We start from the raw sequence: 25,082 nt of genomic DNA on the forward strand, positions 1-25,082 counted from the left end.
ACAACAAACAGAAACCAAAACACTTCCAACACTTAAATCTTGTCCCATCACCTACAGAGTCTACATACAGTACTTATACAAATGTCCCAGTTTCCCCCTGGGGTTCAATAAAAGTATTTCTGATTCTGAGATATCTATTTAAAGTGATTACCACTTTACTGACATAAAGTTTGGGGTAAAATCATGCGCCTTCAATTTAAAAAAAAGCAGCTTAAATAAGAAATACTGAACAACACAACTATTTTTATATCATTAACCAAGTTAACTACAATCTTTCATTAGATGTCTGTAGAGAAGAAAATTAAAATCCATTTTTCTTTGTTTTGACAACAACTTAGAAAATGTTCCAACTGCAGCAGGTCAAACAATTAACCTTTCAAATCCAACAAATTACACTAATTTCTAAAAAAAAAAAAAAAAAAAAAACACTTTGAGATTACATGAAGATGACAGAATGAGCATTGTATCCACACAGAACATTTACCCAGTATTAGCTGATCACGCAGAAATAGATAAAATTCTTGTGTGCATGAGAAAAACAATATGACAGAAGACACATTTCAAAAAAAGACAAGGTGTCATGGTTTACTTGAACTTTGGGTACAGTTGAGACAGACTTTGATCCGTGTAACACAAGACCAGCTCCACAACATTTCCTCTGACATGTGCTGGTGTGAGAATTACCCTTAAAGGCAGAACGAATCCTTCTTGTATTCAGCGAGCAGCTCTGACACTACGGCTGCCTGTGTGAGGGATGAAGCTAAACCACACAAGGATCAAGTAACAGGACACACTATGAATAGAGAGACATTCACTCTACTTACAGAATCATGACAGTCTGATGTGTAAAGCTTTTTATAAAACTATACATTCAGTGTGGAGGGGCTGCCAGAGCTACAAATTTAATTTAAATTTCATTCCTCCAAGATAATTGAATTCAGAATCGCTAAGGCCATTAAGCATCTGAGGATGGTTGTGGCTTTAAGGCATTGACATTGTTATGTGAAAACAATTAAAATAGCAATGTCCATGTAGATATGTGTGCTTCAGTTCAAATAAAATAAAGAGAAGAAGGCCTGCACTGTAAAATCTGATGAGTTGATCTTACTTATGTCAATCATGGAAACCAACTGCCTTAAAAAACTAAAGTAAATAAAACTATTAATCTTAATTTATGTGTACTTTATATCTTATTGTGAAGTTTACTCAAATTTAGCTGTATTTACTTCATTTTGTGGAGTTGTTGAAACTTAAAATTGACTGTTTTTTCTAAGTTTTTGCCAATGACAAAGTTAAGAGGTCTGTTCTGTTTAGTTAACATATATAAGAAAATACAAATATGACTGACTAGTTTGCAACCAGCCAAATACAGATATATAGCACAGTAAACTTGGTTTACTCAAGCTGCTAAAACTTAGAAAGACTGATTTACTTAAACTTGTCATTTTTAAGTTGCAACAACTTCAATCAAATAAATGTAACTAAGTTTTAAGTAAACTTAACAGTGAGATAAAAATATAATTTTAGACTAATAGCAGCGGTGGACAACAACAAAGTGCATCTATTTAAGTACTGTACTTAAGTGCAGTCTTTGAGTATCTGTACTTTACCTGAGCATTAATATTTTGATTGATTACTGATTACTGATTACTTTGACTCCACTACATTTAGGAAAAATATTAGACTTTTGACTCCACTGCATTTTTATAAAGGCTCTAGTTACCGTTTACATTTGCTTTGAAGTCAGCGTAGAACTTCTTTTCTATTGTAAAATGCAAAAGGCCATAAACTGTGAGTATACAGTTCTGTGGATGGTTTTGTTTGCAGAGGTGGTGCCTCTAACTCGTGCACAGAGCAGGTCATCAGGAAGAGAGGAGAGGTCATCAGCAGGCGGTTGTATTTGGTTACGCAATGTTGTACCTCAAGTTTATGTTTAAAATTTTTGAGTTTAAAAATAATTCCTATGGTTTTAAATGTTTGTTCTGTTTACCGCCAACAAACTACCTCACGGCGTGTGGACGTATGTAAGCATTAGCTTAATTCCAGATTCATATTTTTTAAAAACTGTCTGTGTCTGTAGTAGCAGAAGTTTTTCAGCTATTTCCATGTCAAATTTATTTTCATGGATTTGTTAGTGAGGTTGTGATACAGAGTTAGAAATATTTTTACTCAGCATTTTCACTGTAGATTCACCAATGTGTTGAGATGATTTTTTAAAAGTACTTTGAATGCTTAAGTATTTTAAAAATCAAGTACTTCAGTACTTTAACTCAAGTAAAACTTTTACTCAGCAACTTTCACATGTATTTGGAGTGACCAGTAGTATCTATACTTTAACTCAAGTAACTGACTAATATTTATATTTATTTTTCTTTTTTTTCCCAGGGAAATAGTTTTCCAACATTTTAGAAGTAAAATCAACTTGTCAGATTTTACAGTGTGTAGATTAAAGCAGGGTGTGGGTTTGGTAAAGGCTACTCTACTTGCAAAGCAGTTATTTTGAAGAGCATCCAAAGGGCATCCATCAGTCAGCGCCTGGCTCACTTTTGATCGCGTCCACGCTGCTGAAGTGAGTGGCCAGCTCCTGCAACACGGCTGTCCTGCCCAGATGATCGTTCCTCCTCTTCTCCATGATCATGTCCTCCAAACTCTGAAACTCCAGCACGTGCGAGTGTTTGTCCGACATGAAGATTTTCAACCTGTACGGCTGTTTGCCTATCCGTATCTCCCCGCCCATTTTGAACTCCCTCTTGCCGAACCTGCACCAGGCGGCGAAGCACTCGGAGTTCCTCCAGCTCAGCTCTCGGTCCTTTAACCCCACCTGCTCCATGGCGTTCTGCACCACCATGTCCGCACTCAGAGCTTTGAATTTGTACAAGTCGTTCACAATCCTACACCTCCTCCCTTGACTCGCGTCTGTCAAAAAGCTGTTTTTCACCTCGGCTCTGTGCAGGTGCACCACCTGGAAGTCCCCCACGTACACAGCCCAGTGCGGGAACTGACCCGTGGCCACAAACTCCACCAGGTCACCCGCTTTGCATTTGTTGAGTAGATTTTCAGGGGAATAAACCTCCAGGCTGGCGGACTTGACGCTCTTCTCGTAAATGCATTCATCGCGGTTGTAGACGGCGCACTCCACCTCATCGCGCTGATCGTATTGTTTCTCTTCCTGATTCGGGTCCTTATCCGTGCCATCGACCGCGCAGCCATCCTCCAGCTCGTCGTCGTCGTTGGAAAATATGTAAGAGACGCCGATGCGCGGACCGTCCTCCGTGTCCACGCCGTTCGGGTCCACTGTGGGAACTTCTGCGTAACTTAAATGTGACAGCTTGTCCATCTGGTTCCCCATGCCGCTCCTCACCTGGTAGCAGCCCCGTGTAATACGATCTGATGCCGAGAGCTGTTACAACATCCCCACCATCTGCCACAAAACCTCGCAGGTTAGAACTTCCTTCGTCCTGTCGTCGGACAGGTTTTGGTTTTTTTTTTAATCCAAATTACGCATAAGAGTATCTCCGTGGTGTGACCGCCGGGAGAGCCTATTAGTGCCCCATCAACAAGTGGAGTTGGGAGGAGAATACAAAGTGGTTTCAGATTATCCGTCAGGTGTAGACTCACCTGCTGTTTCCCTGCGTAAAGTTCCGTCCGCCGACTGTCACCACAGTTAAAATCCCAAATCCTCGACACACGGGACTGCTCGTGTGTTTATGAAGTAGTCATCTGTGCTGACGGCGCACACATTGCGCACTGTGCAGCAGAGATCCTGCCGGGCGGTGAACTGAGGGCTGATCTGGGGCTCGGCATCGCCACAGCGTCTCTCTCCAGCCACACACAGCTCCGCGTTTAAAGCGGAAGTGCGCGTAATTTCATCACCGCAGCTTTAATATCCGCTCCTCATCTCCGTGGAAGACTAAAATTGCGTTAAAAGTTGTTGTGCCTTTGTCGCAACAGTTTGAGCGTAAAACTTTTTTTATGATTGGTATTAATTCAAATAAAACACAAAAATTCATGACTGGGGTGTTTTTTTATGCTACTTTTCTCTGAATGATCTTATAATGTTTCTTTATTTATTTTACTTCAGTTTAGTTAGCTATCTTATCGAATTGTAATAAATTTAGTTAGCTTTCTATGTTTGGCTGTGTTTTATTTATTTATTTATTAATATCGATATTAATATTAATAATTAATGCATCATTCTTTATTTACTGTTTGTATCATCACTTTTAGAAGTTAAGATTTGTTTTTTGTTATTCTTGACGAGTTATTTCAACGTTTTGTTTGTTTATTTGTCATTTTATTTATTGTTTAATTTATGAGGTCTTGTCCAATTGTATTTAGCTGATTATTTTTTATCTTAATTATCCATCTATATTGTTGGCTATGTTCATTTTATTTTATGGGTCATACTTTGTTTTATTTATTGATTTATTATAAGGACCAATTTATTCTCTTATTTTACTCAAATGATAATTTTTATGTTATTTATCACTCTATTTTAGTTTAGTTATGCTCATATTATTTGATCAATTTTTGTATTTATTTATCAATTCATGAGGTTTATTGTATTTTCTTGTATTAAGTTTTCTTTTTATTTTATATAGTCATCTATTTTATTTTTTTTTTCATTGATTTAATTCTCTGCATTTTATTTAATTTGATTTAGTTCTTCATTTTGTTGTTTTTGTTTGACTGTATTTTTTTGTAAATCCCTTTGTGGTTAAAAACTCAGTACACAGAAAAATGCAGAGTAAGCACACCTCCATGCTGGGTTTAGTAGCTGAATGTGGCCCTATTACAAAATTACAACCCCACACAGCAAGGAGGACTGTGAGGGGTCTAACATCTGCAGATCTTTCACTGTTTTGACCACCTGTCTGTCCTTGAATGAACTGAAGCTGCGCAGTCATTTGCTTCCTCGCCATCTCCTGGTGGGACCATAATGTCTCCATTACATTTGTAGTGGCTTGTGGCCTGCCCGGGACTTGCTCTCAGTTATTGGCTATTTTCTCACCACTGTATCCCACAGGCAAGGGGAATGTGCTCAGTATGCCCCAAAAATGGCACATGCTGCAGCAGCCTCCGTGTGAAAACACCTGTCCTGGAAATGGTATGCCTGTGAGTGAGAGACTAGGAGAGATGCTGAGGTGTATGAGCGTGTGACAGGCCGGAGATAGAAACAAATGTTCGACTCTGTGAAGATGAGAGACAGACAGAGGCACGAACTTAAAAAGAGCGGATGAACCTGAGTTTGACCCCAACACTGAGCTGAGTAGCCCACTGGAGGGACCGATTACAAACTGACTGCAAAGTCATCCAGTGTCGTAGATATGACAGAGGACGTGTCTCAACAGAAAAAAAAAACTCTCAGGCAGAGTGGCCTCGATGGCCACAGTGGACTCAGCAGATTAGCATGGAGGCTTTCGGGCAGCACTCCTTAAGACTATCAGGTTAATTAAGAGACTGAGCGTTCTTTGAGCTGCACAGGATCACACTGTGATTTCCAACACAGACTAATCCAGATTGAATGTTTTTCCTTGTTAGGAAGTTTCAACCTGGGTCACAGGGTTCAAATCAAATGTCCTCATGCAGGTTTCCAGGTCAAGGCAGAGCTTGGCAGTGCATAAAAAGTCCCCCTGATGGTTCTAGTACGACATTGCCGCTCTGCGTGTGGTTTGAGAAAGTGGTACACCCCAGCAGAAGTAGCTGCTCGACTGCTGTGGGTAGGTACAATCAATGTCAAACACTCTACTGTCTCTCTATTCCATTATTTTGAAATGCATACGAAAACTACAATATGAGTGTTTTGTAGGCTATAGCAATGTCAATGTCAATGTTGTTCAAAAATGTAATGAAAGAGTCATAGTATAATATGTCATCAATTGAAAAATCATAGTGTGTGAACTTTTTCTGTGCCGCCCTAAATCATATGCTGGCTTCCTAGAATGGAAATCATTCATCAAAACGTTTAGGAAAGCCTGTGCTAAGATCAGGGTTAAAAATGCTGCAAAATGGTCAGTTTAGCTTTTTCTGCAGGGGGGAATCCCCAGAGGATTGGGTTGCATCAAGTGTCAATTAAAACAGCCCCCCCCCTAACTTTAAGTCAATGATTGCGCCTTCGAGACAGAGACGCTTTATGATTCTAGCCACATAAGCAGCATGACGCAATGTAAACATCCACCTGTTGGTTCACAACTCTGTGATGGATTGCCATCACATTCATGGGCCCCAGAAGATGAATCCTTCAGACTTTGTTTATATCCTGACAATTCCTGTAGCACTATCAGCATGTCAGAATTTTCATATATCTCTTACAGATTTTCAACTCATTTTATCTACCAGTTTTTTTACAGACACTCATTGTCCTCTTCCTCTTGCACCACCACGAGGTATTGTGCTGAGTGAGAGTTTTGTTGAATGGACTGTCAGGAAATTTGATACAGATATTCCAACCCAACTCATCACATACCAATGCGATACGATACGATACGATACGATACGATACGATACGATACGATACGATACGATACGATACGATACGATACGATACGATACGCTATGATACGATCAAGTCTATCTGTTTCCTAGATTTTTCTAAGTAAAATCAACTTGTCAGATTTTACAGTGCATCATGAACAGACACCATATGGTGCAACACAATTCAAAGAAACATTATCAAAGATGTTGATCTTTCAGTTTTACTTGAAATGATGACAAAGCACAATGATTCATTGTTCAAGAGGTCGGCTCAACCTTAGCTGACATTTCATCACCTTTGGCTCAAGTCTATGCACAGCATGTAGTGTTTATGAGTGCAATCTTTTTTTTTATTATTGTATTCACAGCTTCCCTCCCATTTCAGTCTGAAGTCTCACAGCAGTCCCAATTTGACAACGCATGTGATGGAAGTCAAAAATAACAAATCTGCAGGATGAATTCGGCAGATGTATTACACCTTTCCCAAGCATCAGTGCACAGCTGTGGGTGTGAGGAATGAAATGAACTGTTAGAGTTTTGACATGCAGCCCATTTGACCGTTTCTTGGCGCATCTTATCCTCCGGTGGCATGACCCAGTTTACGCCCCTGGTGCCCCCCAGTGACACACTGTAATTTGCGGTGCTGGGAAATTACTGGAGCAGGGACACCTGGGAGACACAGTCAATTAGGCGGGGCTCCACCTGTCCAGTGGGGGCACAGCCAGCCACAAACTGACACCTTAATCTTTGTCTCAAAAACATGGGTTTTTCATAGCTTTACAAATGGTTTTACACCCATGTATGAGACTTTGTTTTTCAGCTAAGTGCTCATTTAAATCTACAAGGATGGGTGAACAAGTGTATACTTGAGGCAGATGGACAGAGCATCCGGACCGCTGCGTCTTGCACACCATCTGTTCCACCTGGCTAGGAAAACATCTACCGAGTGCGGCTTAATATCGTGTAATGTGATTGGCTACAATTCAGAGCCAGTAGGGACTGAAATCGGTGATACAGAACCTCATAGTATACATCAGGGAGAAACGACACCCAGAGACATTTTCAGGGAGGAAAAACGGTTTGTTCTTATTACATATTTATTTATATTTTCATATACTTTTTACATATTTATTTGTAATAATAACATGTATCTGGAGCAAGGGTGGAGGAAGGGCATTTTGGAGGAATGTCACTTTCTTCTTTTTTTTAAACCCATTTAATTACAAGAGAATCATCATTATCAACTCACTCAATGATATTCACAGTCCCATTAAACAAGCTACAACAAAGATCTCCTAAAATATAAGCTGACATATAAAACTAGCATATTTTTTTAAAACACTGTGGTGGATGTATACCTGGGGGAGGATGGGGGATGACTGAGCACTGCAACTAGATAACAGACAGGCAGGATAGAGGGGGGGGGGGGGGGGCTCTTATTGTGAAAGGTAGGCGTGTGTGAAAACACACCAAAAGTGAGGTGTACAATACACACGCATACACAACATACACACAACAGTTTCTACACAGTCATCATGCTTCAACGGGACCTCATGTTAGTCTTTTTTTCTGTATTTCAGCATCACGTTATTAGAAACAACAACCACAAGTGGGTCAAAAACTGCAGGAGGCAGATTCCTTCAAAATAAAAAATAAAACAAATCGACAAAATAGGTTAGCATTCTAAATGCAATAAAAAAAAAGCACTCTATCTTCTTGGAGCCACGCTGAAAATTTATGACAAACTTCAGACACTTTTTTGGGCCATCACATCTCTGAAACGCTGGGCAAAGTATTAGCATATCCATCCCATGGGTCTGTGACAGCCTTCACAGCGAAGTTGCCTTCCTCCTCTCTAGACTACAAACCCCATTTTTCAAAACATGGTGTAAACAGAATCCCTTGGAGAGTGTGGTGGGCTGGCCAAGAGTGCACTGCACTGCACATAAACTGGAGTCGATCCAGGGAGAGATACTGGCAGGCAACAGTGGCAACAGGCCTGGGTCAAACACACAGACCTGACTGTTCCCGGTTCTATGCAATTAGGTGCACTTGGTTGGTCTTGTCGAATTCTTGTACAGGGGGCAATGGCTGGTAGTTTGTGGCCCTATGTTGTTGCTTTTATCAATTATAGACACTCAGATGCACATATATCATTTGTAAAATCTAAAAAAAGGCAAAAAATAAACATGAGCAAATCAAATCCAGAGATTTGATGAATGACCTGGTAGTTTTTGATTGGCGGACAGTGATAAGGCAGCGAAATAAAGCAGTAAAGCAGAAGATAAAAAATAAAAATCATTATACAGGAAAAGAAAATGGTCTTTGGTGTTCTCTTGTACCGAGAAAGAATGCTAACAAAATAAAAGTTTCTTTGATGCCCAGTCAGTTTCCAAGCGGAAACACTTTCTTGTGGTGAACGTGACCTCTATGTGAGCACTACAAGGGATCCAACAATTATTATTTTTATTTTTTTTAGAAAAAAAAGGAATTACATGACATTACTTCATCTGCAGGTTTGGAGAATTCCTGCACAGTGCAAATAATAAATGCCCCCCATATTGATTACAAGTAAAGAGGAAAAGTATTTCTTTTATGGTGCGAGTTGTCAATATCATGCATCAGATCACTTAACGTAAGACAACACAGGGAGGCAGCGGGCTCTGTGTCTGGACTCGGTCTGGTCAGTCCAAAAACTTGGTCCTTGAATATGCATATTGTCAAATGATTCCTGAAGATGTCTGTTCAACACTTTGTTTATTTTGTGGGTCATTTTGAGAACATCTATACAATTATTAAGCACTTTACACTCCGCTCTCAAGGATCACAGAACATCCATTGACTGAGGGGTGGGGTGAGGAGAACAGCGCGTGTGTTTCCAGTTAAATGGTCTTCCAGGTTATATGCTGTTTACCTGCATCATTGTTATATACTGTGATAATAGCACCACTCCAACAGATAACACTGCCTTGCTACGAATATGAGGAATCACAGAGGGGAAAAGTGAGAAGGGGGGGTCGGACTAGTGTTGGTGCCACTGTCAGAAGGACGATTCCTCATACAGTAGATGAATGAAGTGCTGGCGGGGTTAATTTTCCCATGATACTGATAGACAAGATGCAGGGGTGGACCTTGAATAACATTTTCCTCAGCGTGAGGGTGGTCCTTTTCAATGAGATGACGGTTTTTCCATGTGACCAAATCTGGAAGTTTATTTTGGGGAGAGGGGAGGTTTACGAGGGTTGGTCCTTCTGAAGAGCTGAGATGTCCAGAGGAGGAGGGGCCCGCCCGCTCCACTCCCTCAGCTGCCCGTCCTTGAAGAGGAGGTTGAGGGCGGGCAGGGGGACACCGGACTCTGCCGGGGGCTGACTGAGAGGGTTCGAAACGCCACTGTCCAGGTCAGATGGTAGGACGCCGTCCTGCCGACACAGGGCAAATGTCACAGATCAGAACTCCAGGCAGAGCGGATGATATGTGGGACAAGGATATATTTCTCCGGGACACAAAAAGTTGGCAAAGACTAAGTAGAATGGGTCCTTTTAGGCCTGGGCAGTATGTAATATTTCATACCCTCATACCTTTGTGAAGTTTCACCAGGGTGACAGTATGAATGTGCGGTGCTTACTTTCAGCTTTTAGGACTAATAAATACAACTTTACACCTTTGAATTCCTCTCGGTCACAGAGGACACCCAAGGCTTAATTATCTTATCATAAAACACACTTCATACAAACTCAACGAAACAAAAAAAACACTAACCCAAACTGACCTAGTTATTCTTACTAGTGAACTAGTTAGTAAATCAACTGTTTTAACAATCACTAGCTCCGGTTTGGTCAACATAAATCCTTAATTCACCAAGTTAAATATAAAAAACAATACGTTACTCCCTATGGTCCCTCTCTCTGTCATTGCTGGCTGCCGGCTGTTTATAGTCCTGTAACTTTTCCTTACACCACTAGGTGTAACAGTGTCTTTTAGCTCAGCTGCCTGTTCCACCAGTAGAGGACAGAGACTGAGCTCTTGTGGTGTGTGCTGTGCACTATATACAATGAGTTTAATAAAAAAGAGGAGTGCGTGTATTTATGACAGTATTGGAAAATGTATCTTTGGGATCCAAGACTAGCTCCTGTCTGATTTACACTTTGGTTGGTTAATATAACATCCAGTCCCTCTAAACACCTAAAGGACTACTTGACCTGCAAAATTAAAATTTATATGTCAAATACTCACCCCATGTTACTTTGAAATCATTAAGAAAACTTTGTTTTTCTTGCATGCCCCAACCATTAACGAAGAATTGAAAACCGAAGAAATTTCTTCGTGACTTGGTGTAAAAGGGGTCCGCCTTTAAAGTGATACTCTGCCGATTTTGAACCAGCTTTGCATCATGAAATGTGGGTACTAAGTGTAAATGAACCGTGGTAAACTTCCCTCCATCTTACCAGTGCCCAGATCTTCCTGCTCATCTTTCAGCTAGAATCTGCTGGGTGATGCATTTTGTATCATTCAGCTGATTTTTGCTGGTTTTAAGGCTGTTGCTCCAACTCCAGATTGTACTTTCGCATTTTTGTACAGTAGTTGCTGGTTTTCTACTTCTTGAGCAAAAGCAAATACTGCAGTCCTTTTTCTCTGTCTCTGGTCATGTATCACCAATTTCAAGACTTAGAGCCCAGTTTTATGAAAAGACCATCTTTCCAGTAGTAAAATGATTCTTTAAGAGCAGCAAAACTCGATCAAAACATCCATTTCCAAACCCCCACACAACTCATGCAGTATAATCCAAATCGGACATATCCAGTCGTACGTTCAATATTTCCAAACATGTTCATTTTCTTGCTTTGTCTGTTGTTAAATGTTGTACCCTCTTACTCTAGTTCACCGTAGTATACCAGAAAAACAAGTGTTTTCATAAATAAAGTGTAACAAAGGGAGAGTAACTGAAATACAAATGGCCATTTTGTGGGTACGGTATTCCTTTAAAATACATGTATTAAATATGCAGAAAGGGTAAAGAGGCTGAGACACATCGGTAAGGTTTGTGACACAAAGGAGACCAGTTGTTCTACTAAAACTCTATATTCAACATTTCCTTCCGATTTCTGTTAAATTGTTTTTCTATTAAAGTTTCCTTTCTACTTTATATTGTCTTGTTTTTCTCTTCTTCCTCTCCTCACCCTTACAAACATCCTCGCAGACAGTAAAAACCAGAACATTTGCAAATCAACATAACACCTCATTCCTATCTCAACCCGACTCTCACATAACCCTGTGTTACTTCACTCAATTTCAGCTATGATAATAGCCTTGCATTTTTTGTTTTGTTTGTTTTCTCCAATATCTTTCTTTTGTTTCTCCTTCAACTTTCAGGACACAACATGTAAAATATAGCCCGGGAACCAGACAAATCTTCTAGCTTATGTTATATCTGCTCTGGCAGATAACTCGCATCTGGTCTGCAATGACTACAAAACACACTACTTTATGATTGTGTTGATTTGTCTTTCATCTTTCAATAAAACAAAATAAAAAAACCAAAACAAAATAAAACACTTCAGTCACTATATTTACCTTCAATTCAAAGTCTACTCTAAATTGACTACGGGTCATCTCATGATAAAAGTATATTTGGTTTGGCAAATGTACTGCATCAAAATGCCTACTTAATAAAGATTAACTCATCAGTATATTTATAAGTACAGAGGTTTAATTTAACCATATCTTATTAAGAACAAAAGGTTAAATGAAATTGTTGCCAAGAACATTCACCTGCTTCTCATTGTTTTTTTACCCGTTACATAAAAATCATAACTTAATTATCTCATCATCTCAAGATTAAAAAAGTACACCTAAGTGCTCCTCATAATTACTCTTTCAGCCTGTTACTGTAAGTGAAAGATTCAATCCGCTTGTTTTTACATGTGAAGCCTGTTAAATGTGTTATTATCTTAATTAATTATTATCTTAATTTGTTCACACTGTATTATACTAAAATACCTTCTCTTCTCTCTCACAACTTCGTACCACATTAAACCAAAAATTGTATTAGATACATTGACAAATTATCAATCAGTCTTTAATCTTGATTACCTCCAACAGAGTCAGTTTTTAAAAATAAACTTCTGACTGCTGATATTTTTCCTGGAGATCATTGTTTTGTTTCTTTTCTTTTCGGTACTTTTCTTTGCTGCGAGTGTTCTGATGTGGAAACTCGAAGAGACAGAGACAGAGACAGAGTGTTTTTACCTGGAATGACTGAACGAAGCTCAACACCTTCAGCGATAGCTTTCGGCTCGAGTGAAGTAGCTCTTGAAGGCTGAAAAAACAACAAAGCCAAAGTCTAGCACCACTTCAACACACGTCTTAACACTTTTCTCACTGCTTTTTTTTTTAAGTGAAAACTTTTAAGATGCTAAGTGTTTTCTTTTCTGTACCTTTCACTGCTGCACAGTTTGTGCGAGGCGATTTTTCGACACACTTTGCGGTTGAGCTCGGAGCTGAAGAGGGGCATGCCGAAACACAGTTCCAGAGGGACCCACTCATCTTCAGATGAAAGGGCTGGAAGAGAGGAATTGGCAAGGGAGAGGATGGATGGTGATGACATACATTACAACATCAGACACATTATCATTAACAAAGACAAGCTGGTCTCCCTTTCTAGTCTTCACTGCCTCTTCCAGCTCTCAAACATCTGATTGAGTTACTTGAAGGTATTTTTAATAGAAAAAAGAAATACAGTTTCCACTTTCATGGACAAAAATTCAGAACTTTTCCATGACTTTTTAAGGACTCATCATAATATTTCCATGCTCATTTTACAACATATACTGCAAACAAAACTGTATAGAACATTTAACTCCAAATGTTAATTTTCTACATTTTTACTCATTCCATGACTCTTCCAGGCCTAGAAAATGAGATTATGAAATTATATGATTTTTCCAGGTATTCCATGACCATTGGAATCCTGTAAATATGTATATTAACCAAAAGTGTAGACCTACAGTCTGTCTTTCCTTTGCCGTCCCCATTGTTTTCTTCTGTCACAAGCTCAAAGGACTCAGTGCTGCCGTTGGTGTCCAGGCCTCCACCTAGATGGGTGTCACCTGAAAGAAAAGCAACAAATCACCATCAGCATTAAGACACAGAAAGGTTGTTTCATAGCTAAATAACAGTTTGAATGCCGATCAGTTTAGAAGCTTCATTAAACAAATTTTTTAAATGATTTTGCATTTGATAAAAGAATATAAGAGGTGCTTTAATGTGGAAAAAAGGCATAACTTATGTCTGTGTGTTAAACAACAATCTGTGATCAATTATGTCAGCAACATTCAATCAGTAAATTTCAAGGTAAAGGCTAACACTGTTCGATCCACGTCCATTAGCAAAGGCTATCACGATCATTGGCACAATTATGCAGACAAACCGATTAATTAAACTGGACTGTGAGCAATCTTTATCTAATTTGCACCATCAGTTCCAATGGCTATCAGAGGCAAGGACATTGTTGCTAATTCAACTATAAGTCTTGTCTCTCACATATCGGTATTGGAACGCAGTCAAAAAAAAAAAAGAAGTGTGTCTTTACCTCTGCACTCAGCACTGTCACTAGCCCTGCGACGGTGCCTGTTGTTGGAGTTGAGCATGGTGATGTAGCCACACTGGTGCTCCAGGTCCACGTGCTCCTTGAGCTTCTGCAGAGCCTTGTGCACACACATGTTGGAGTAGGAGAACTCTGCACAGGAAGGAGAGACAGCACAAACAATTGAAGCTGTACTTCAAGTGCAGCACTCAAATTGATGAACAAGAATCCACATACTTCTATTAAAGCAATAGTTCAAATTCTTTTGAAGTGGGGTTGTATGGGATACTTCTGAAAATAAATCTGTTTATAGATTTTGAAGAGTGAAAATACAAATCACAAACCAACCAACAGCAAACACACAGAAGAAAAAACAGCAATGAAAGACAAACCTTGGCAGTGATACAAAAGAGTACAAAAGAGTTACACATAATTTATTAGGGACACACAATCATATCGGTCATCACTGGTATCAGTCGATATTGGCTTTAAAGTAGAGTATCGGAATCAGACAACATACTGATTTCTGCCAATATCACAAACCGAAATATAGTATTTTTCTTGTTCTGCAAAATGAATGAACATTACATACATTGAAAAGCATCATATTTTATGTCTCCATCTGCTGGTGGGCCATTACAATAAGAGTTTGCATAATATGATGTTAATTCCACTACAGAAGAGACCTGACGATCACTAAAATTAGGTGTGGGGAAAAAAGTCAATATGTCGATATTGATATCAGTCAGCAGCCAAATGAGTTGTTATACATCAGCATATCAGATATCGAAAAAAAAAAAAAAACAATATTGTGCATCCTTATAATTTATCATTTAAGTTAAAAGGTATTGACATATGACACAGTGACATAATTAATCTGTTATACAATTAACCATTCACTTTAATTTTTCAATCTGACTAATGACAGGTTGCCAGATTTTCTGAAAGAGTTTTATGAAGTACTTATCCATAGTGTATTACCTACAGTAGATAGCTGTGGGCAAGCCTCTGGTTTGAAGAAGCAGACAGGAGTACTGCTACTGAAGCTAAGCAATGTACTGCTGTGGATGGGAGCAGCATCAATATATATTTTATCCATCTAAAAAACTCGTATCAGTTTACCTGTATGTCATTTTACCTCACAGAACACGGGAGCTGCTGGTCTACCACTGCCACAACTGGTTAGTTAGTTAGTGCTACTGTGTGACTTTAGTATTTTAAAAGGTTAGTTTGAATTCACCAAAGTCACACAAAAACACAAAAAAAGTAACCGATCAAGGCAGCAGTAGACCAGCAGCTCCATTGTTTAGTGAATGCTTTTCTTGATGGAGTCTGGCACTGAAAAGATTGATATAACAGCCTCTTTTTTCCTGTCTAACAGCAATGTAAAGCAGTGAAAATATTCAAAATATAGTGTACACTTAAACTGACATGGTTTTTAAGATGGAAAAAAATGTTTTGCTGCTGACCAGTCCACAGCAGTACATTGCTTAGCTTCTGTAGTGGTACTCCTGCCTGCTTCTCCAAACTGGGGGCATGCTGACCACCATCTACTGTAGTTTATGCACTGACTATGGATAAGTACCTCATCAAACCCTTCTTCAAAAACACCAAACTATCCCTTTAATATCAGTGTAACGTTGCATTCATGTAAAATCCGTTTCTGCGGAGGGTGTAATATTGTGACAGCAAATGTATTAGGGGGATGAGTGTTAAGCTTCACGCATAAATTCACAAGAGAAGGATTTGAGGGGATTCAACTCCTTTTTATGATGTTTGACGAGTTAAAACCCTCAAAGCCAAAAACTGAATATTTGAGCCACCAGAGAAAGGAGCGCATATTGACTGAGGTTATGTTAGTCATTTGTGCTCAACACGGCAGTGACAGTACCCTAATATTGATATTGCTAATAAGTAAATCCTGCTGTTTACCCAAGAAAAGTGTGTATTTTAAATCCCTGACCCAGACGTCAAGGAATGTGAGTAGCGAATAACAAAGTCTGCCCTTCCTTTCTAAGGTAGCTAATATTGATCTTCACTCTGAGGTTTTGAGGTCTTTTTTTAGAGAATGGTACCTGCACAAAAACTGTACTCTAATAAATCATAGTTTAACATTCTTTTTAAAGGAAAAAGAATATAAAAAAGTATTTCCTGCATTTTAGCATCACTTCTCATCCAGAGTCAACTCTGTAAACATCGATTAAAAAGTAACCATATTCAGTTTTCATGTTTTCGTTTTCTTTTTGTTAAACAATATTCCTCATAGGACTTTGCAAATAAATGTTACTTTAAAACTTGTACTGAATTACTTTGACTGAGTTAATTTTTCTTGTATGAGCATCAAATATGGCTGTATGATGGCACTACTCAGTGGTTTTATTGCTTTATCCACACACAACAAAAACTCACCTCCTTTCAGATCTTCTGCATCAAATGGGAATGGGATGTGAACCGTTTCACCATGGCCGTGTATACCGTGACCCTGAGAGTTACACACATACACAGTACAGTTTAGATATCCACAAAGTGGCACAAAATATGTACATACATTACATTAGATAATGCAGTGTTCATAGATTTATGCAATAAGGCCTCATTCTGAAATTGGAGCCCATATGTGTGTGTGTGTGTGTGTTTGTTTACCTGGATTAGTACGGCAGAGTGTGTGAGGGCATCATTGAGCATGGTCAGCACATTGGATGTCGGCACGACTCCAGGGTCATGACCCCAGGAGGTGATCAACAACCTGTCGTAACCCTGCACAGAGAAAAACAGGTCAAAGAAAGGATTCTTCCAAAGCTGCTTATCACTGAAATCATTGAGATTGGGATGTGATTGTGTACAGCAGTGAACGTCAACTGGTGGCCCACATACAGCCCCTCAAAGCTTTCCATCCTGCCAGCAGAATATTAACAAGATCAGAAAATGTGAGGAGGAAAAAATGTGATATGATATTTAGGATTTCAACCTTTTTTTTCTTATATTGAAGCAACCCTACAACAATAGAGATGGAAATAATTTTATTAGAAATGACTATCAGCTCATGACTGTACTGAATAATGCTAAATAATAACAAGAATGCTTTTAATACAGTATGAAACTTAAAAGACTCTTAACACAGGGTAGAGGGAAATGTTTCAGTACCTCTGTCCTCTTAAGGACAGTAATATCATTCATAAGTTTCTACATGTAATACATAATTAGTCAAAAACAAAGTTGAAGGGAAGGAAACAGCCCTCCTCCGTTCCTACTGTCAACTTTTCAAGCTTCTTCTATACCAAACATAAACTGTAAAAATAATTAAACCTCCACCCTGCAGCTTTTTATACATGTCATGACACAGCAAGGCTTTCCCTTTCTTCTCTAGTTTGTTAATTATTTTAAGCTCTTAAAATGACAGAGGACTAAATACTACAAGTACAGGTATATTATGCAGGATCTCCCTAAAAAAAAAAAGTGCACTCATTCAAAAATAATCCTTCTCAATCATTACTTATGATGCACTAGAAGGATGTTGAGGTGGATTTTCCTGCAAAGGCTCTGACGTTTGCCTGTATTTTCTTATTTTCTTCAGGATGTCCCTGGACACAGTGCTTATGTGAAGTTGAGACTTTATAAAAAGCAAGCAACCAAATGTCACTGTAAGCAGTACACATCCAAGGGGACGTTATACAACTGTGGACAAAGCACCAAAAAAAGCATATATGGTGAGGCGAAACGTCATGCGAACAAAGCTGAGGTTGGCCTTCACTTCCACTTATGCTGAGAATTCAGCCAACAACTCTTGCATTGTATACCTCTAAATTCATGGTAAAGTAAACAGCTAAATGGAATAAAAAGACAAGTACACATCACGCAGAAAAAAACATGCTGCTATGTTCCAATGAAATGACCCATTTGCATGATATTACCTATCCTCCCCTGAGAATTTACCTCATCAAATTCTCCTTTGTTCCCTATCTCACATTCCCAGGATAGTTTAAAAATTCCAAGACCACCGGGTAGCCTTGGAGGGGAAAAAGCAGGTGCACGCTGTGGTCTGATTGTCATAGTAATATACCAGGTTAAGAAATGAAGGTCAACAGGGACGAAGGAAGCAGCACTGAATTTCCCTTTACCAACTGAAATGGCCAGGTCAAAATTTAAAGGGGCAGGAGTCAAAGACGAATTAAAAAGTGTCCAATTACATCTTTGATCGTGCTCAAAGTTCAGTTGTTCTTATCACATGTGGGGCTTTTTGACAGATTTCTTTTGTTTATACAGCTCCTGTATAAGCACACATTTACTCACTCAGTCCTGTACCTACACTTGTTTAACCTGCTTACCTGATTAATTATTAGTTTAAGCTAACCTGGAATATGTCCGGCAGTTTGCGGAGCCTGGAGCCTTTGGAGAGCAGCAGAGACGGCGGGCCTTGGCTGGTCACACTGTACAGGTATAGCTTGAACCAGATGGAGCTCACCTCGGGGATAGCCGGGCCAATGTGCTGCAGGGAGGAACAAAAAAAACATGCACACATGCGTGAGTGCAATTGGAGCGGAACTAATGCATACACATGTACACATCCTCAGACGTTTTTTCCATTTCATTTCTTACGCGTACTTCAAATGATCAAAAAAGTAACAGAGACAAAGGAGAATAATTGTGTCTGTGTTGTTCCTCTGTCGGAGAAGCAGAATTTGAAGCTGCTATTAGAGATGTGAGCGGGAAACAAAGAAAAGAATTCACTGAATTCCACTTCACTGAGTCGCAGCAGTGTGAAAATAAACAGCAGCATGAATGGCACAACAAGAGTTTAACTTCTTTCCCTCCGTCTCTCCGAGCTCAGCTAGAAAGCTGGAGTGTGGCCAGGCAGAGGAATTACTCATGAGCCTTGCCTCCCTTCCTCCCTCTCTCTTTGTGTAGTCTTGTTGTTGGGGGCAACTGCAGGCTGAGTGCCCGCAGAACACACACACACACACACACACACACAACCACAAATCACTCCAGGCACACAAGTGTGTACACACAGCGAGAGGGCAAACACAACCAAACAGAGCACACACACACACACACACACACACACACATTAACGCATGAATCGCTGACTAAAACAGAAAACACACAACTCCAAGAAAGTCAACATTTGGTCCAATGTCCCAGCGAGACGCTCAGTATCCCCTCTGCCCTCCCTCCCTCCAGGCATCATACCTGAGGCGTGCAGCTGCTGATGGGTCTGATCTCGTTACTGAGCGGCGCCATCGAGACCAGCAGCTTGTAGTTTTTGTTGAGGACACGGCTGCAGGTGGCCTGGTCCAGACCCAGCAGGCTCTCACAGCGCAACATGTCCAAAGGGAAACCTGGTTAATGAAAGAAAAAAAACAGAGAGTTTCAAATTCTATACAAAATAGGCTGGGAGCTAAATGCAACTTATTAAGTTTGCATTCTTGTGTCTTCTGCGATGTGACTTAAGTAACTGCTTGAATCATAGAAGAACAGAAAAATGTAGGACCCTCTTGTAGCGATCACGTCTGTCAGGGGTCAAATTAATAACTATAAGCAGATGATTATTATAACCATTTCTTTATTTTTCTCATTATCTAATGTAGATTGCCATCTAATTTACTTTTGAGTGTTTATTACATTAATATAAAGTAATAAAATGGACAGCATTGCTTTTTACTGTACAGTTGTTTCATCACAGGGGGCATTACGTGACCGGACAATATCAACACACCTCTCACAGGCAGCTTCAACCACAGGTGCTTTCCCCGTGCGCATTTGTTTTTGTCTCCATCACTGGTAGACATGACTGTTTCTTTTTGTCACAGTGGCTAATATTTGGCCGTTTGGCCAGAATTACCGTACCTTTTTTTTTTTTTTTTAACTTTTTTCCCCCATATGTCGCCATATATTAACAGACTCTAAGTGAACACTTTAAGCGGAGTACTTGATAAGTATTGATTTAAACAGTGATTTATTCAACACGATAACAAGCAAGACAAGATAACCTGAAAATGAGTTTCTTTAAAAATCCAGAAAATGAAAGTTAAAAAACAAAGGAATTGACCTGGAAAATGCACTTGAAAAATTTGAGTAATTCTGTTACATATTTTTTAAAACAAATACGGTTTTCCCTAGCTTTTTTTCTTTATTCCCCTCTCTAGTTTACTATTTCATGACTTAAGGCCTAATATTCACAAAATTGATGAATTAAATGACATTTTAAGACTTTCTGAGGACCTGCAAGTTCCTTGAATTTAAATGTCTGCTGAGTATGACTGCATCAAACAGTAACTGAGTTAAGGATCAGTGGATTTCCACCAGAAAGCACACTAAAGATTCTTTCTTTACAGCCTTGGCGTTAAGAAAAGTGTTGTCTCCAGGGTGACTTGTAAAGAACGTCTTCTCAAAGGACAAAAGAATCAACTTGGCATTCCTGGATTTAGTAATCACCTCTTGCCTCACGGACCTAAATCTAAGCGTCTATGAAGTGCTAATGGTGATAATGAATGAGATAAATCAATATCAGGGTCGGGTTTCGCAGATGCAAAAAACTGACTGGAAGTCAGTCAAACAGGTCAAGGACCTGATGTTATATTTATTCCATCACATCGAGTGGTGTTCTTGGACAGAGAAGGAGATAATAATTTAAGAGGGAAATTGAATCTGAAACAATGTTATGCACAAATGTTAAAAGGATGTGTGTATCTGTTTGTGGTCTGCTTTTGTGGAATTGATTGAAGGAAGTAATCAAACAAAGTCAGAATATTAGACCGTTTAAAAAGGGAAAAGAAAATTTTTGCGAGGCACAGAGACGAGGAAGGGGAATGTAAAGTACATTGTTTTCTTTATTTCTGTATCGGGATAGTGTTATTGATTATTTATATGAAGAGCATGAACAGAGCAGTGTAGGTGAGGGGATGGACTGTTGGGCGGAGAGTTGATTTATGATCGTGGATTGATAGGTTAGAACAGGGGTAGGACTAGACATGCATTTTCTTCTTCCTACTACTTTTTTGACATAAAATGTAAGTTAATGTTGCTTACTGAAAATCTGTTGTATATGTTCACTATTACTTTTTTTTGTCATCTGCATAGTATTTTATTTTATTTTTTTAAATGTTCGGAATAAAATATAGTCAATTCAATTTGAAAAAACTATAAAAGTTAGTTATAATACCCAATGAAACTGCTGCTTCATGCTGTATTTTTCAAAAGAGGTTTAGATGTTGATTTTTGTCACGCGATGAAACTATGTATTATTCTTATTATAATTAGTATCATTGTGAGCTTAGTTTAGCCTCAGGCTGCAGGCTCACAGTGTACTCGCTCCTCAGCAGACGCCTGGAGCCGCAGCTGAGGACGACTGAGAGATAAAGACAATCAGAAGTGAGGCACACTGCCAAACCAAACAAACAGCATCTGGTGGAAACAAGGACTGCTACATGGAAACTTTGAGATTTGCATTGACGTCGGAGGACTCGCTGTCTCCTGCTCCCCCTGGAGACACCAGTAGAACAATACAGCCTTACTCTGGACATATATGACCATATTCAAGAGAAACTATTCAGACACAGGCGTATTGCCAAACAGACAGAGCGACACAAACAGAAGACTCACTTCCTCTTTGTTGCTTTCAAAAGAGTTTCTAGTCTTTCACATGATGATAAATGTTAAGTGTTTCATTATTTATTGAATTATTATTAAAAAAGCCACAGAAGAAGTTTGAGTGTAGTTGAAGACGGGTCATTTACAGTAGTTGATTGCCAAAAACTGTGGGAATAATAGCTCATAATATATATTTTCAATAATAGAGTCAAGATAAAAATTGGATGAAAATGTGGGTTGCAAATATACTGACAATTAGCATCAGTAAACCCCCCAAAAATCTACCCAGGTTTTTGCTTGATAGATTTTTTTATTAACCCGGGTTTCACCTGAAAGTTAATACATGAACAGATTTGTGCTTTGTCTCTGAAAATAATGGGCCATTTGTGCTTTGAATCTAACACACATTAACAGGCGGACACTCACACTCCTTCCCCCATGTTCACTGGCAGCAGAAATTTCTTCCTGATTGATATTTGCAGATTTCAAAGTGATTTTGAAACAACCATTACAAAATATTGGCTGCATTTGAATCACAGCTTATGTCAACTGTTGGCAACAAAATTAACTACAAAGCACAGAGGGAATTGTGTGTAGACAGCAGATATGAGTTTCTGTTTCTTTAGTTGGCTGTTGTTGAGGCTGCAAAGGCAGTGAATACTTAAAGCCAAAACAAGCGTGGAAGCTGTTTAATAGCACACAAAAACAAATTTGGGCCGTATTCCCAAACACTCCAAGACAAGATTCCTACAGCATTTAAGATTTATTTAATAATAACCATAACTGACGGTTAGGGAAAAACTAGCCAAAATGTTTATTCCAACATAAAATGTGACATTTTTGACTCGTGACAGAGACCAGCTTAGAACAGAACTTAGAAATACCTTACATTTGTTCGTGGGTTTTCTTGTTTAGTTTGTCTTTCTTGTTCAACTGCCTTGATGCCCATCATGCCTTTGCATTGCCTTGTACCAGTTTCAGCCATGCCACACTATCTTGGTTAAATATAAAATTTTCATTGAATCTGTACTTCCTCATGTCATCCAGGCAACAGTGTAAGCTAGCTAGCGGACAGTGTATCCTTTGCTCTGAGCATCCCGGCCAGAGACATATATGAGTGTTGTTGGTTCTGCTATCCTGATCTGCGGTTAATGTGGGACGCATTCAGTAATTTTTTTAAAATAGATGTTACCAGTTTTTTAGAGGCTTGACAATGCAACATTAAAGAAAAATAAAATCATAAAATCACTTACTTCCCATGTGTTAGCATTTTTAAGACTTGGACAAACTGATTTCAGACACGTTAATACCAGTTAAGGGGCAGATCACACCAAGGTGAAAACCGTTGCCAGCGAAACTACTGTTTCCCTGTGGTACAGAGTGCCGGCCAGGTGATCCTCTCTTGCTGCTGCACTACGCGTTTTTCTGGCGTTTTTTGGGAGCACATAAAAGTTAAAATATTTGCAACTTTTCTGCTCAAGGTGCGGAGTCGCACCGCTCGTCAATGTCACTTTTGGCCAAAGCAGCCAATCAAATTCCAAGTAGGAGGCAGCCTTTTCTACTGACGACGTAATTCCTGTTTTGTTGCGGGGGCAGTGGTGCAAACAACAGCATAATGGCGAACATGAACAAGAAATTAAATTTGGCCATATGTACATATGAAGAGCTTTACAATGATAGGTCTCCTCATTACTCAAACAGTAACAGCAGAACGCCAGGAGCTGCGTGAGAGCATATTATATTATGTACATGCAGTATGTGCATGCAGCCCTGCTCCACAGGCACTCCCAGCTGTTCTTCGAGATGTACTTTCAAGGCGTTTTTGGTGTGGCACAGTGCATCTTGGTGTGATCCACCCTTATGGCCTTAATCTCAGAGAGCTCCTAACCTAGCCTAAAAAATTCTAGCAAGGACTTTTGGTTAGGAGTGAAAATTCTCAGAGCAACTCTGAGCAAGGAAGGGACAGAAACCCCTACCTTTGTGAGAGGTGTGGTTGACCCTGTTGCAAGGTATGATGCATTGCTTTTAAAAGATGTGATTAGTTGTCCTTTTGCGAACGGCATCACAATATGAGACCAGGAAAGCATTGTTGCTGTTTGTGCGATCACTCTGCTGATGGAAAGTTGCGAGACACCCAAGTCATCACTGCTGCACTTTTGCATTCTTCCAGCTGCCAAATATCTCAGTGTTTTGATCACTTTCATTCCTGCTGTGGGCGTTACTGTGTAGGTGGGAGACTTGAGCGCATCTCTAATGCAATCGACCACAAACATTTTCCTGCTTGATCTAATCTGTGGCGTTTCATTAACTGACTGTCATTCAGTATTTGGAGAATATTTTCCCTACCTCTTTGACTTTCTACCAGTTTCTCATCTGTAAAAGAAACTCTTAAGCCTCTTAAAAGTTCTGCTTCCCACTCCAAAGAGTTTTTCAATGTAGACACTCTTACAGGTTAAGATGGAACAAAAATAACTTTATCTTTAAGTTTTAACTTTACTACTATCTAGTCTTTACTGCAAGGGGAAATTCTCAAAAAAATTCACAAAAATTTAGTCACTAGGAGCAGCTCTTTGTACTAAGAATTTTTCTGAGTACAGCCTCCGTCCTCCAAGCTGTCTATTAACCTCCTGTTTCAACATGTGGGAGTGCTTGACATTTGGATCTTGCAAGTAGTTACCCATAACGTGGATGAGAAAGATGGTGTAACTGTGTATAATTACCTATATTTGGGATATCTGGTCCCTGGTCCTGAGTGAGTTCTTTGTTGTAGCGCAAGAAAAGGATGGTGTTTTTCAGGGTCAGAGCGTGGTCGAAGTAACGCTGGGCCTCACCCTCTGCTGTGCTCTCCACCTTAAGACAGAGAAACCAGGAAGACTATTCAAGTAATGTTTGTGTGCATGTATGTGGTATACCTGTGAAAACATCAAGCTTCACTGTATTTCCTGTAGAGATTTAGTATCCTCTGGTATTACATGACAAAAATACAAGAGCAAATCTTTATTTTCTTTATTTCCATTGCTGATCTCACCTTCTCTAACTCAGCCAGGAAGCTGTCCAGAGTCTCATCAGACAGCTTACCCACCTCAAACATGGTCACTGCATGACTCTTCAGGTTCTGATGGAAGGACAAAGACACAGAGGATTCAAAATGTAGAGCTCATGTCCAATTTTGCTTTAAATAATTCTGTCTCTATTAGGCCTGTGTGTGTCTGTGTGTGTTTTCTCGTGTCAACATCCAGTCACTAACCGGAGACAGGTTGCCCATCATGAGGAAGGCTGTGAGAGTGGAGTCAAAGAGGAAGGCAATCCTCTTTGTAGGTGCGACTGGGATGCTCAGGCTGCTTACGCTTCCCGTGTCTCCTACAGAGACATAAAAAAAAAAGACATATAACAACATTTATTTTTGTGTGTGTGTGCGCGCGCATGTTGAGCAGCA

General features: G+C 39.4%; 2 protein-coding genes across 2 annotated transcripts in view; both read right to left on the reverse strand.

Annotated features, from left to right (window-relative positions):
* Window positions 1–1,510: 1,510 nt before the first annotated feature.
* lratd2a (LRAT domain containing 2a) lies at window positions 1,511–3,812 on the reverse strand. The gene has a single exon (XM_042506712.1). The coding sequence runs from the start codon at window positions 3,347–3,349 to the stop codon at window positions 2,525–2,527; it is 825 nt and encodes a 274-aa protein (XP_042362646.1). The 5' UTR covers window positions 3,350–3,812; the 3' UTR covers window positions 1,511–2,524.
* A 3,721-nt stretch (window positions 3,813–7,533) lies between these two features.
* The window catches only part of fam91a1 (family with sequence similarity 91 member A1), a 36,052-nt gene continuing 18,503 nt past the window's right edge, over window positions 7,534–25,082 (reverse strand). The window contains exons 13-24 of the mRNA XM_042506522.1: window positions 24,894–25,006; window positions 24,675–24,761; window positions 24,367–24,496; window positions 19,247–19,395; window positions 18,408–18,542; window positions 16,700–16,813; window positions 16,466–16,538; window positions 14,063–14,209; window positions 13,479–13,580; window positions 12,909–13,032; window positions 12,721–12,790; window positions 7,534–9,893 (exon numbers count right to left, since the gene is read on the reverse strand). Of these exons, the coding sequence (XP_042362456.1) occupies window positions 9,708–9,893; window positions 12,721–12,790; window positions 12,909–13,032; window positions 13,479–13,580; window positions 14,063–14,209; window positions 16,466–16,538; window positions 16,700–16,813; window positions 18,408–18,542; window positions 19,247–19,395; window positions 24,367–24,496; window positions 24,675–24,761; window positions 24,894–25,006 (1,430 nt within the window). The 3' untranslated portion in view covers window positions 7,534–9,707. The remainder of the gene's footprint in view (window positions 9,894–12,720; window positions 12,791–12,908; window positions 13,033–13,478; window positions 13,581–14,062; window positions 14,210–16,465; window positions 16,539–16,699; window positions 16,814–18,407; window positions 18,543–19,246; window positions 19,396–24,366; window positions 24,497–24,674; window positions 24,762–24,893; window positions 25,007–25,082) is intronic.

Source organism: Plectropomus leopardus, chromosome 18 (assembly GCF_008729295.1).
Source record: "Plectropomus leopardus isolate mb chromosome 18, YSFRI_Pleo_2.0, whole genome shotgun sequence".
In the NCBI taxonomy this organism is placed as follows: Eukaryota; Metazoa; Chordata; class Actinopteri; order Perciformes; family Serranidae; genus Plectropomus; species Plectropomus leopardus.

Coding starts and splice junctions, on each gene's coding strand:
- lratd2a (XM_042506712.1), bottom strand. CDS start 3,349: ATGGGGAACCAGATGGACAAGCTGTCACATTTAAGTTACGCAGAAGTT.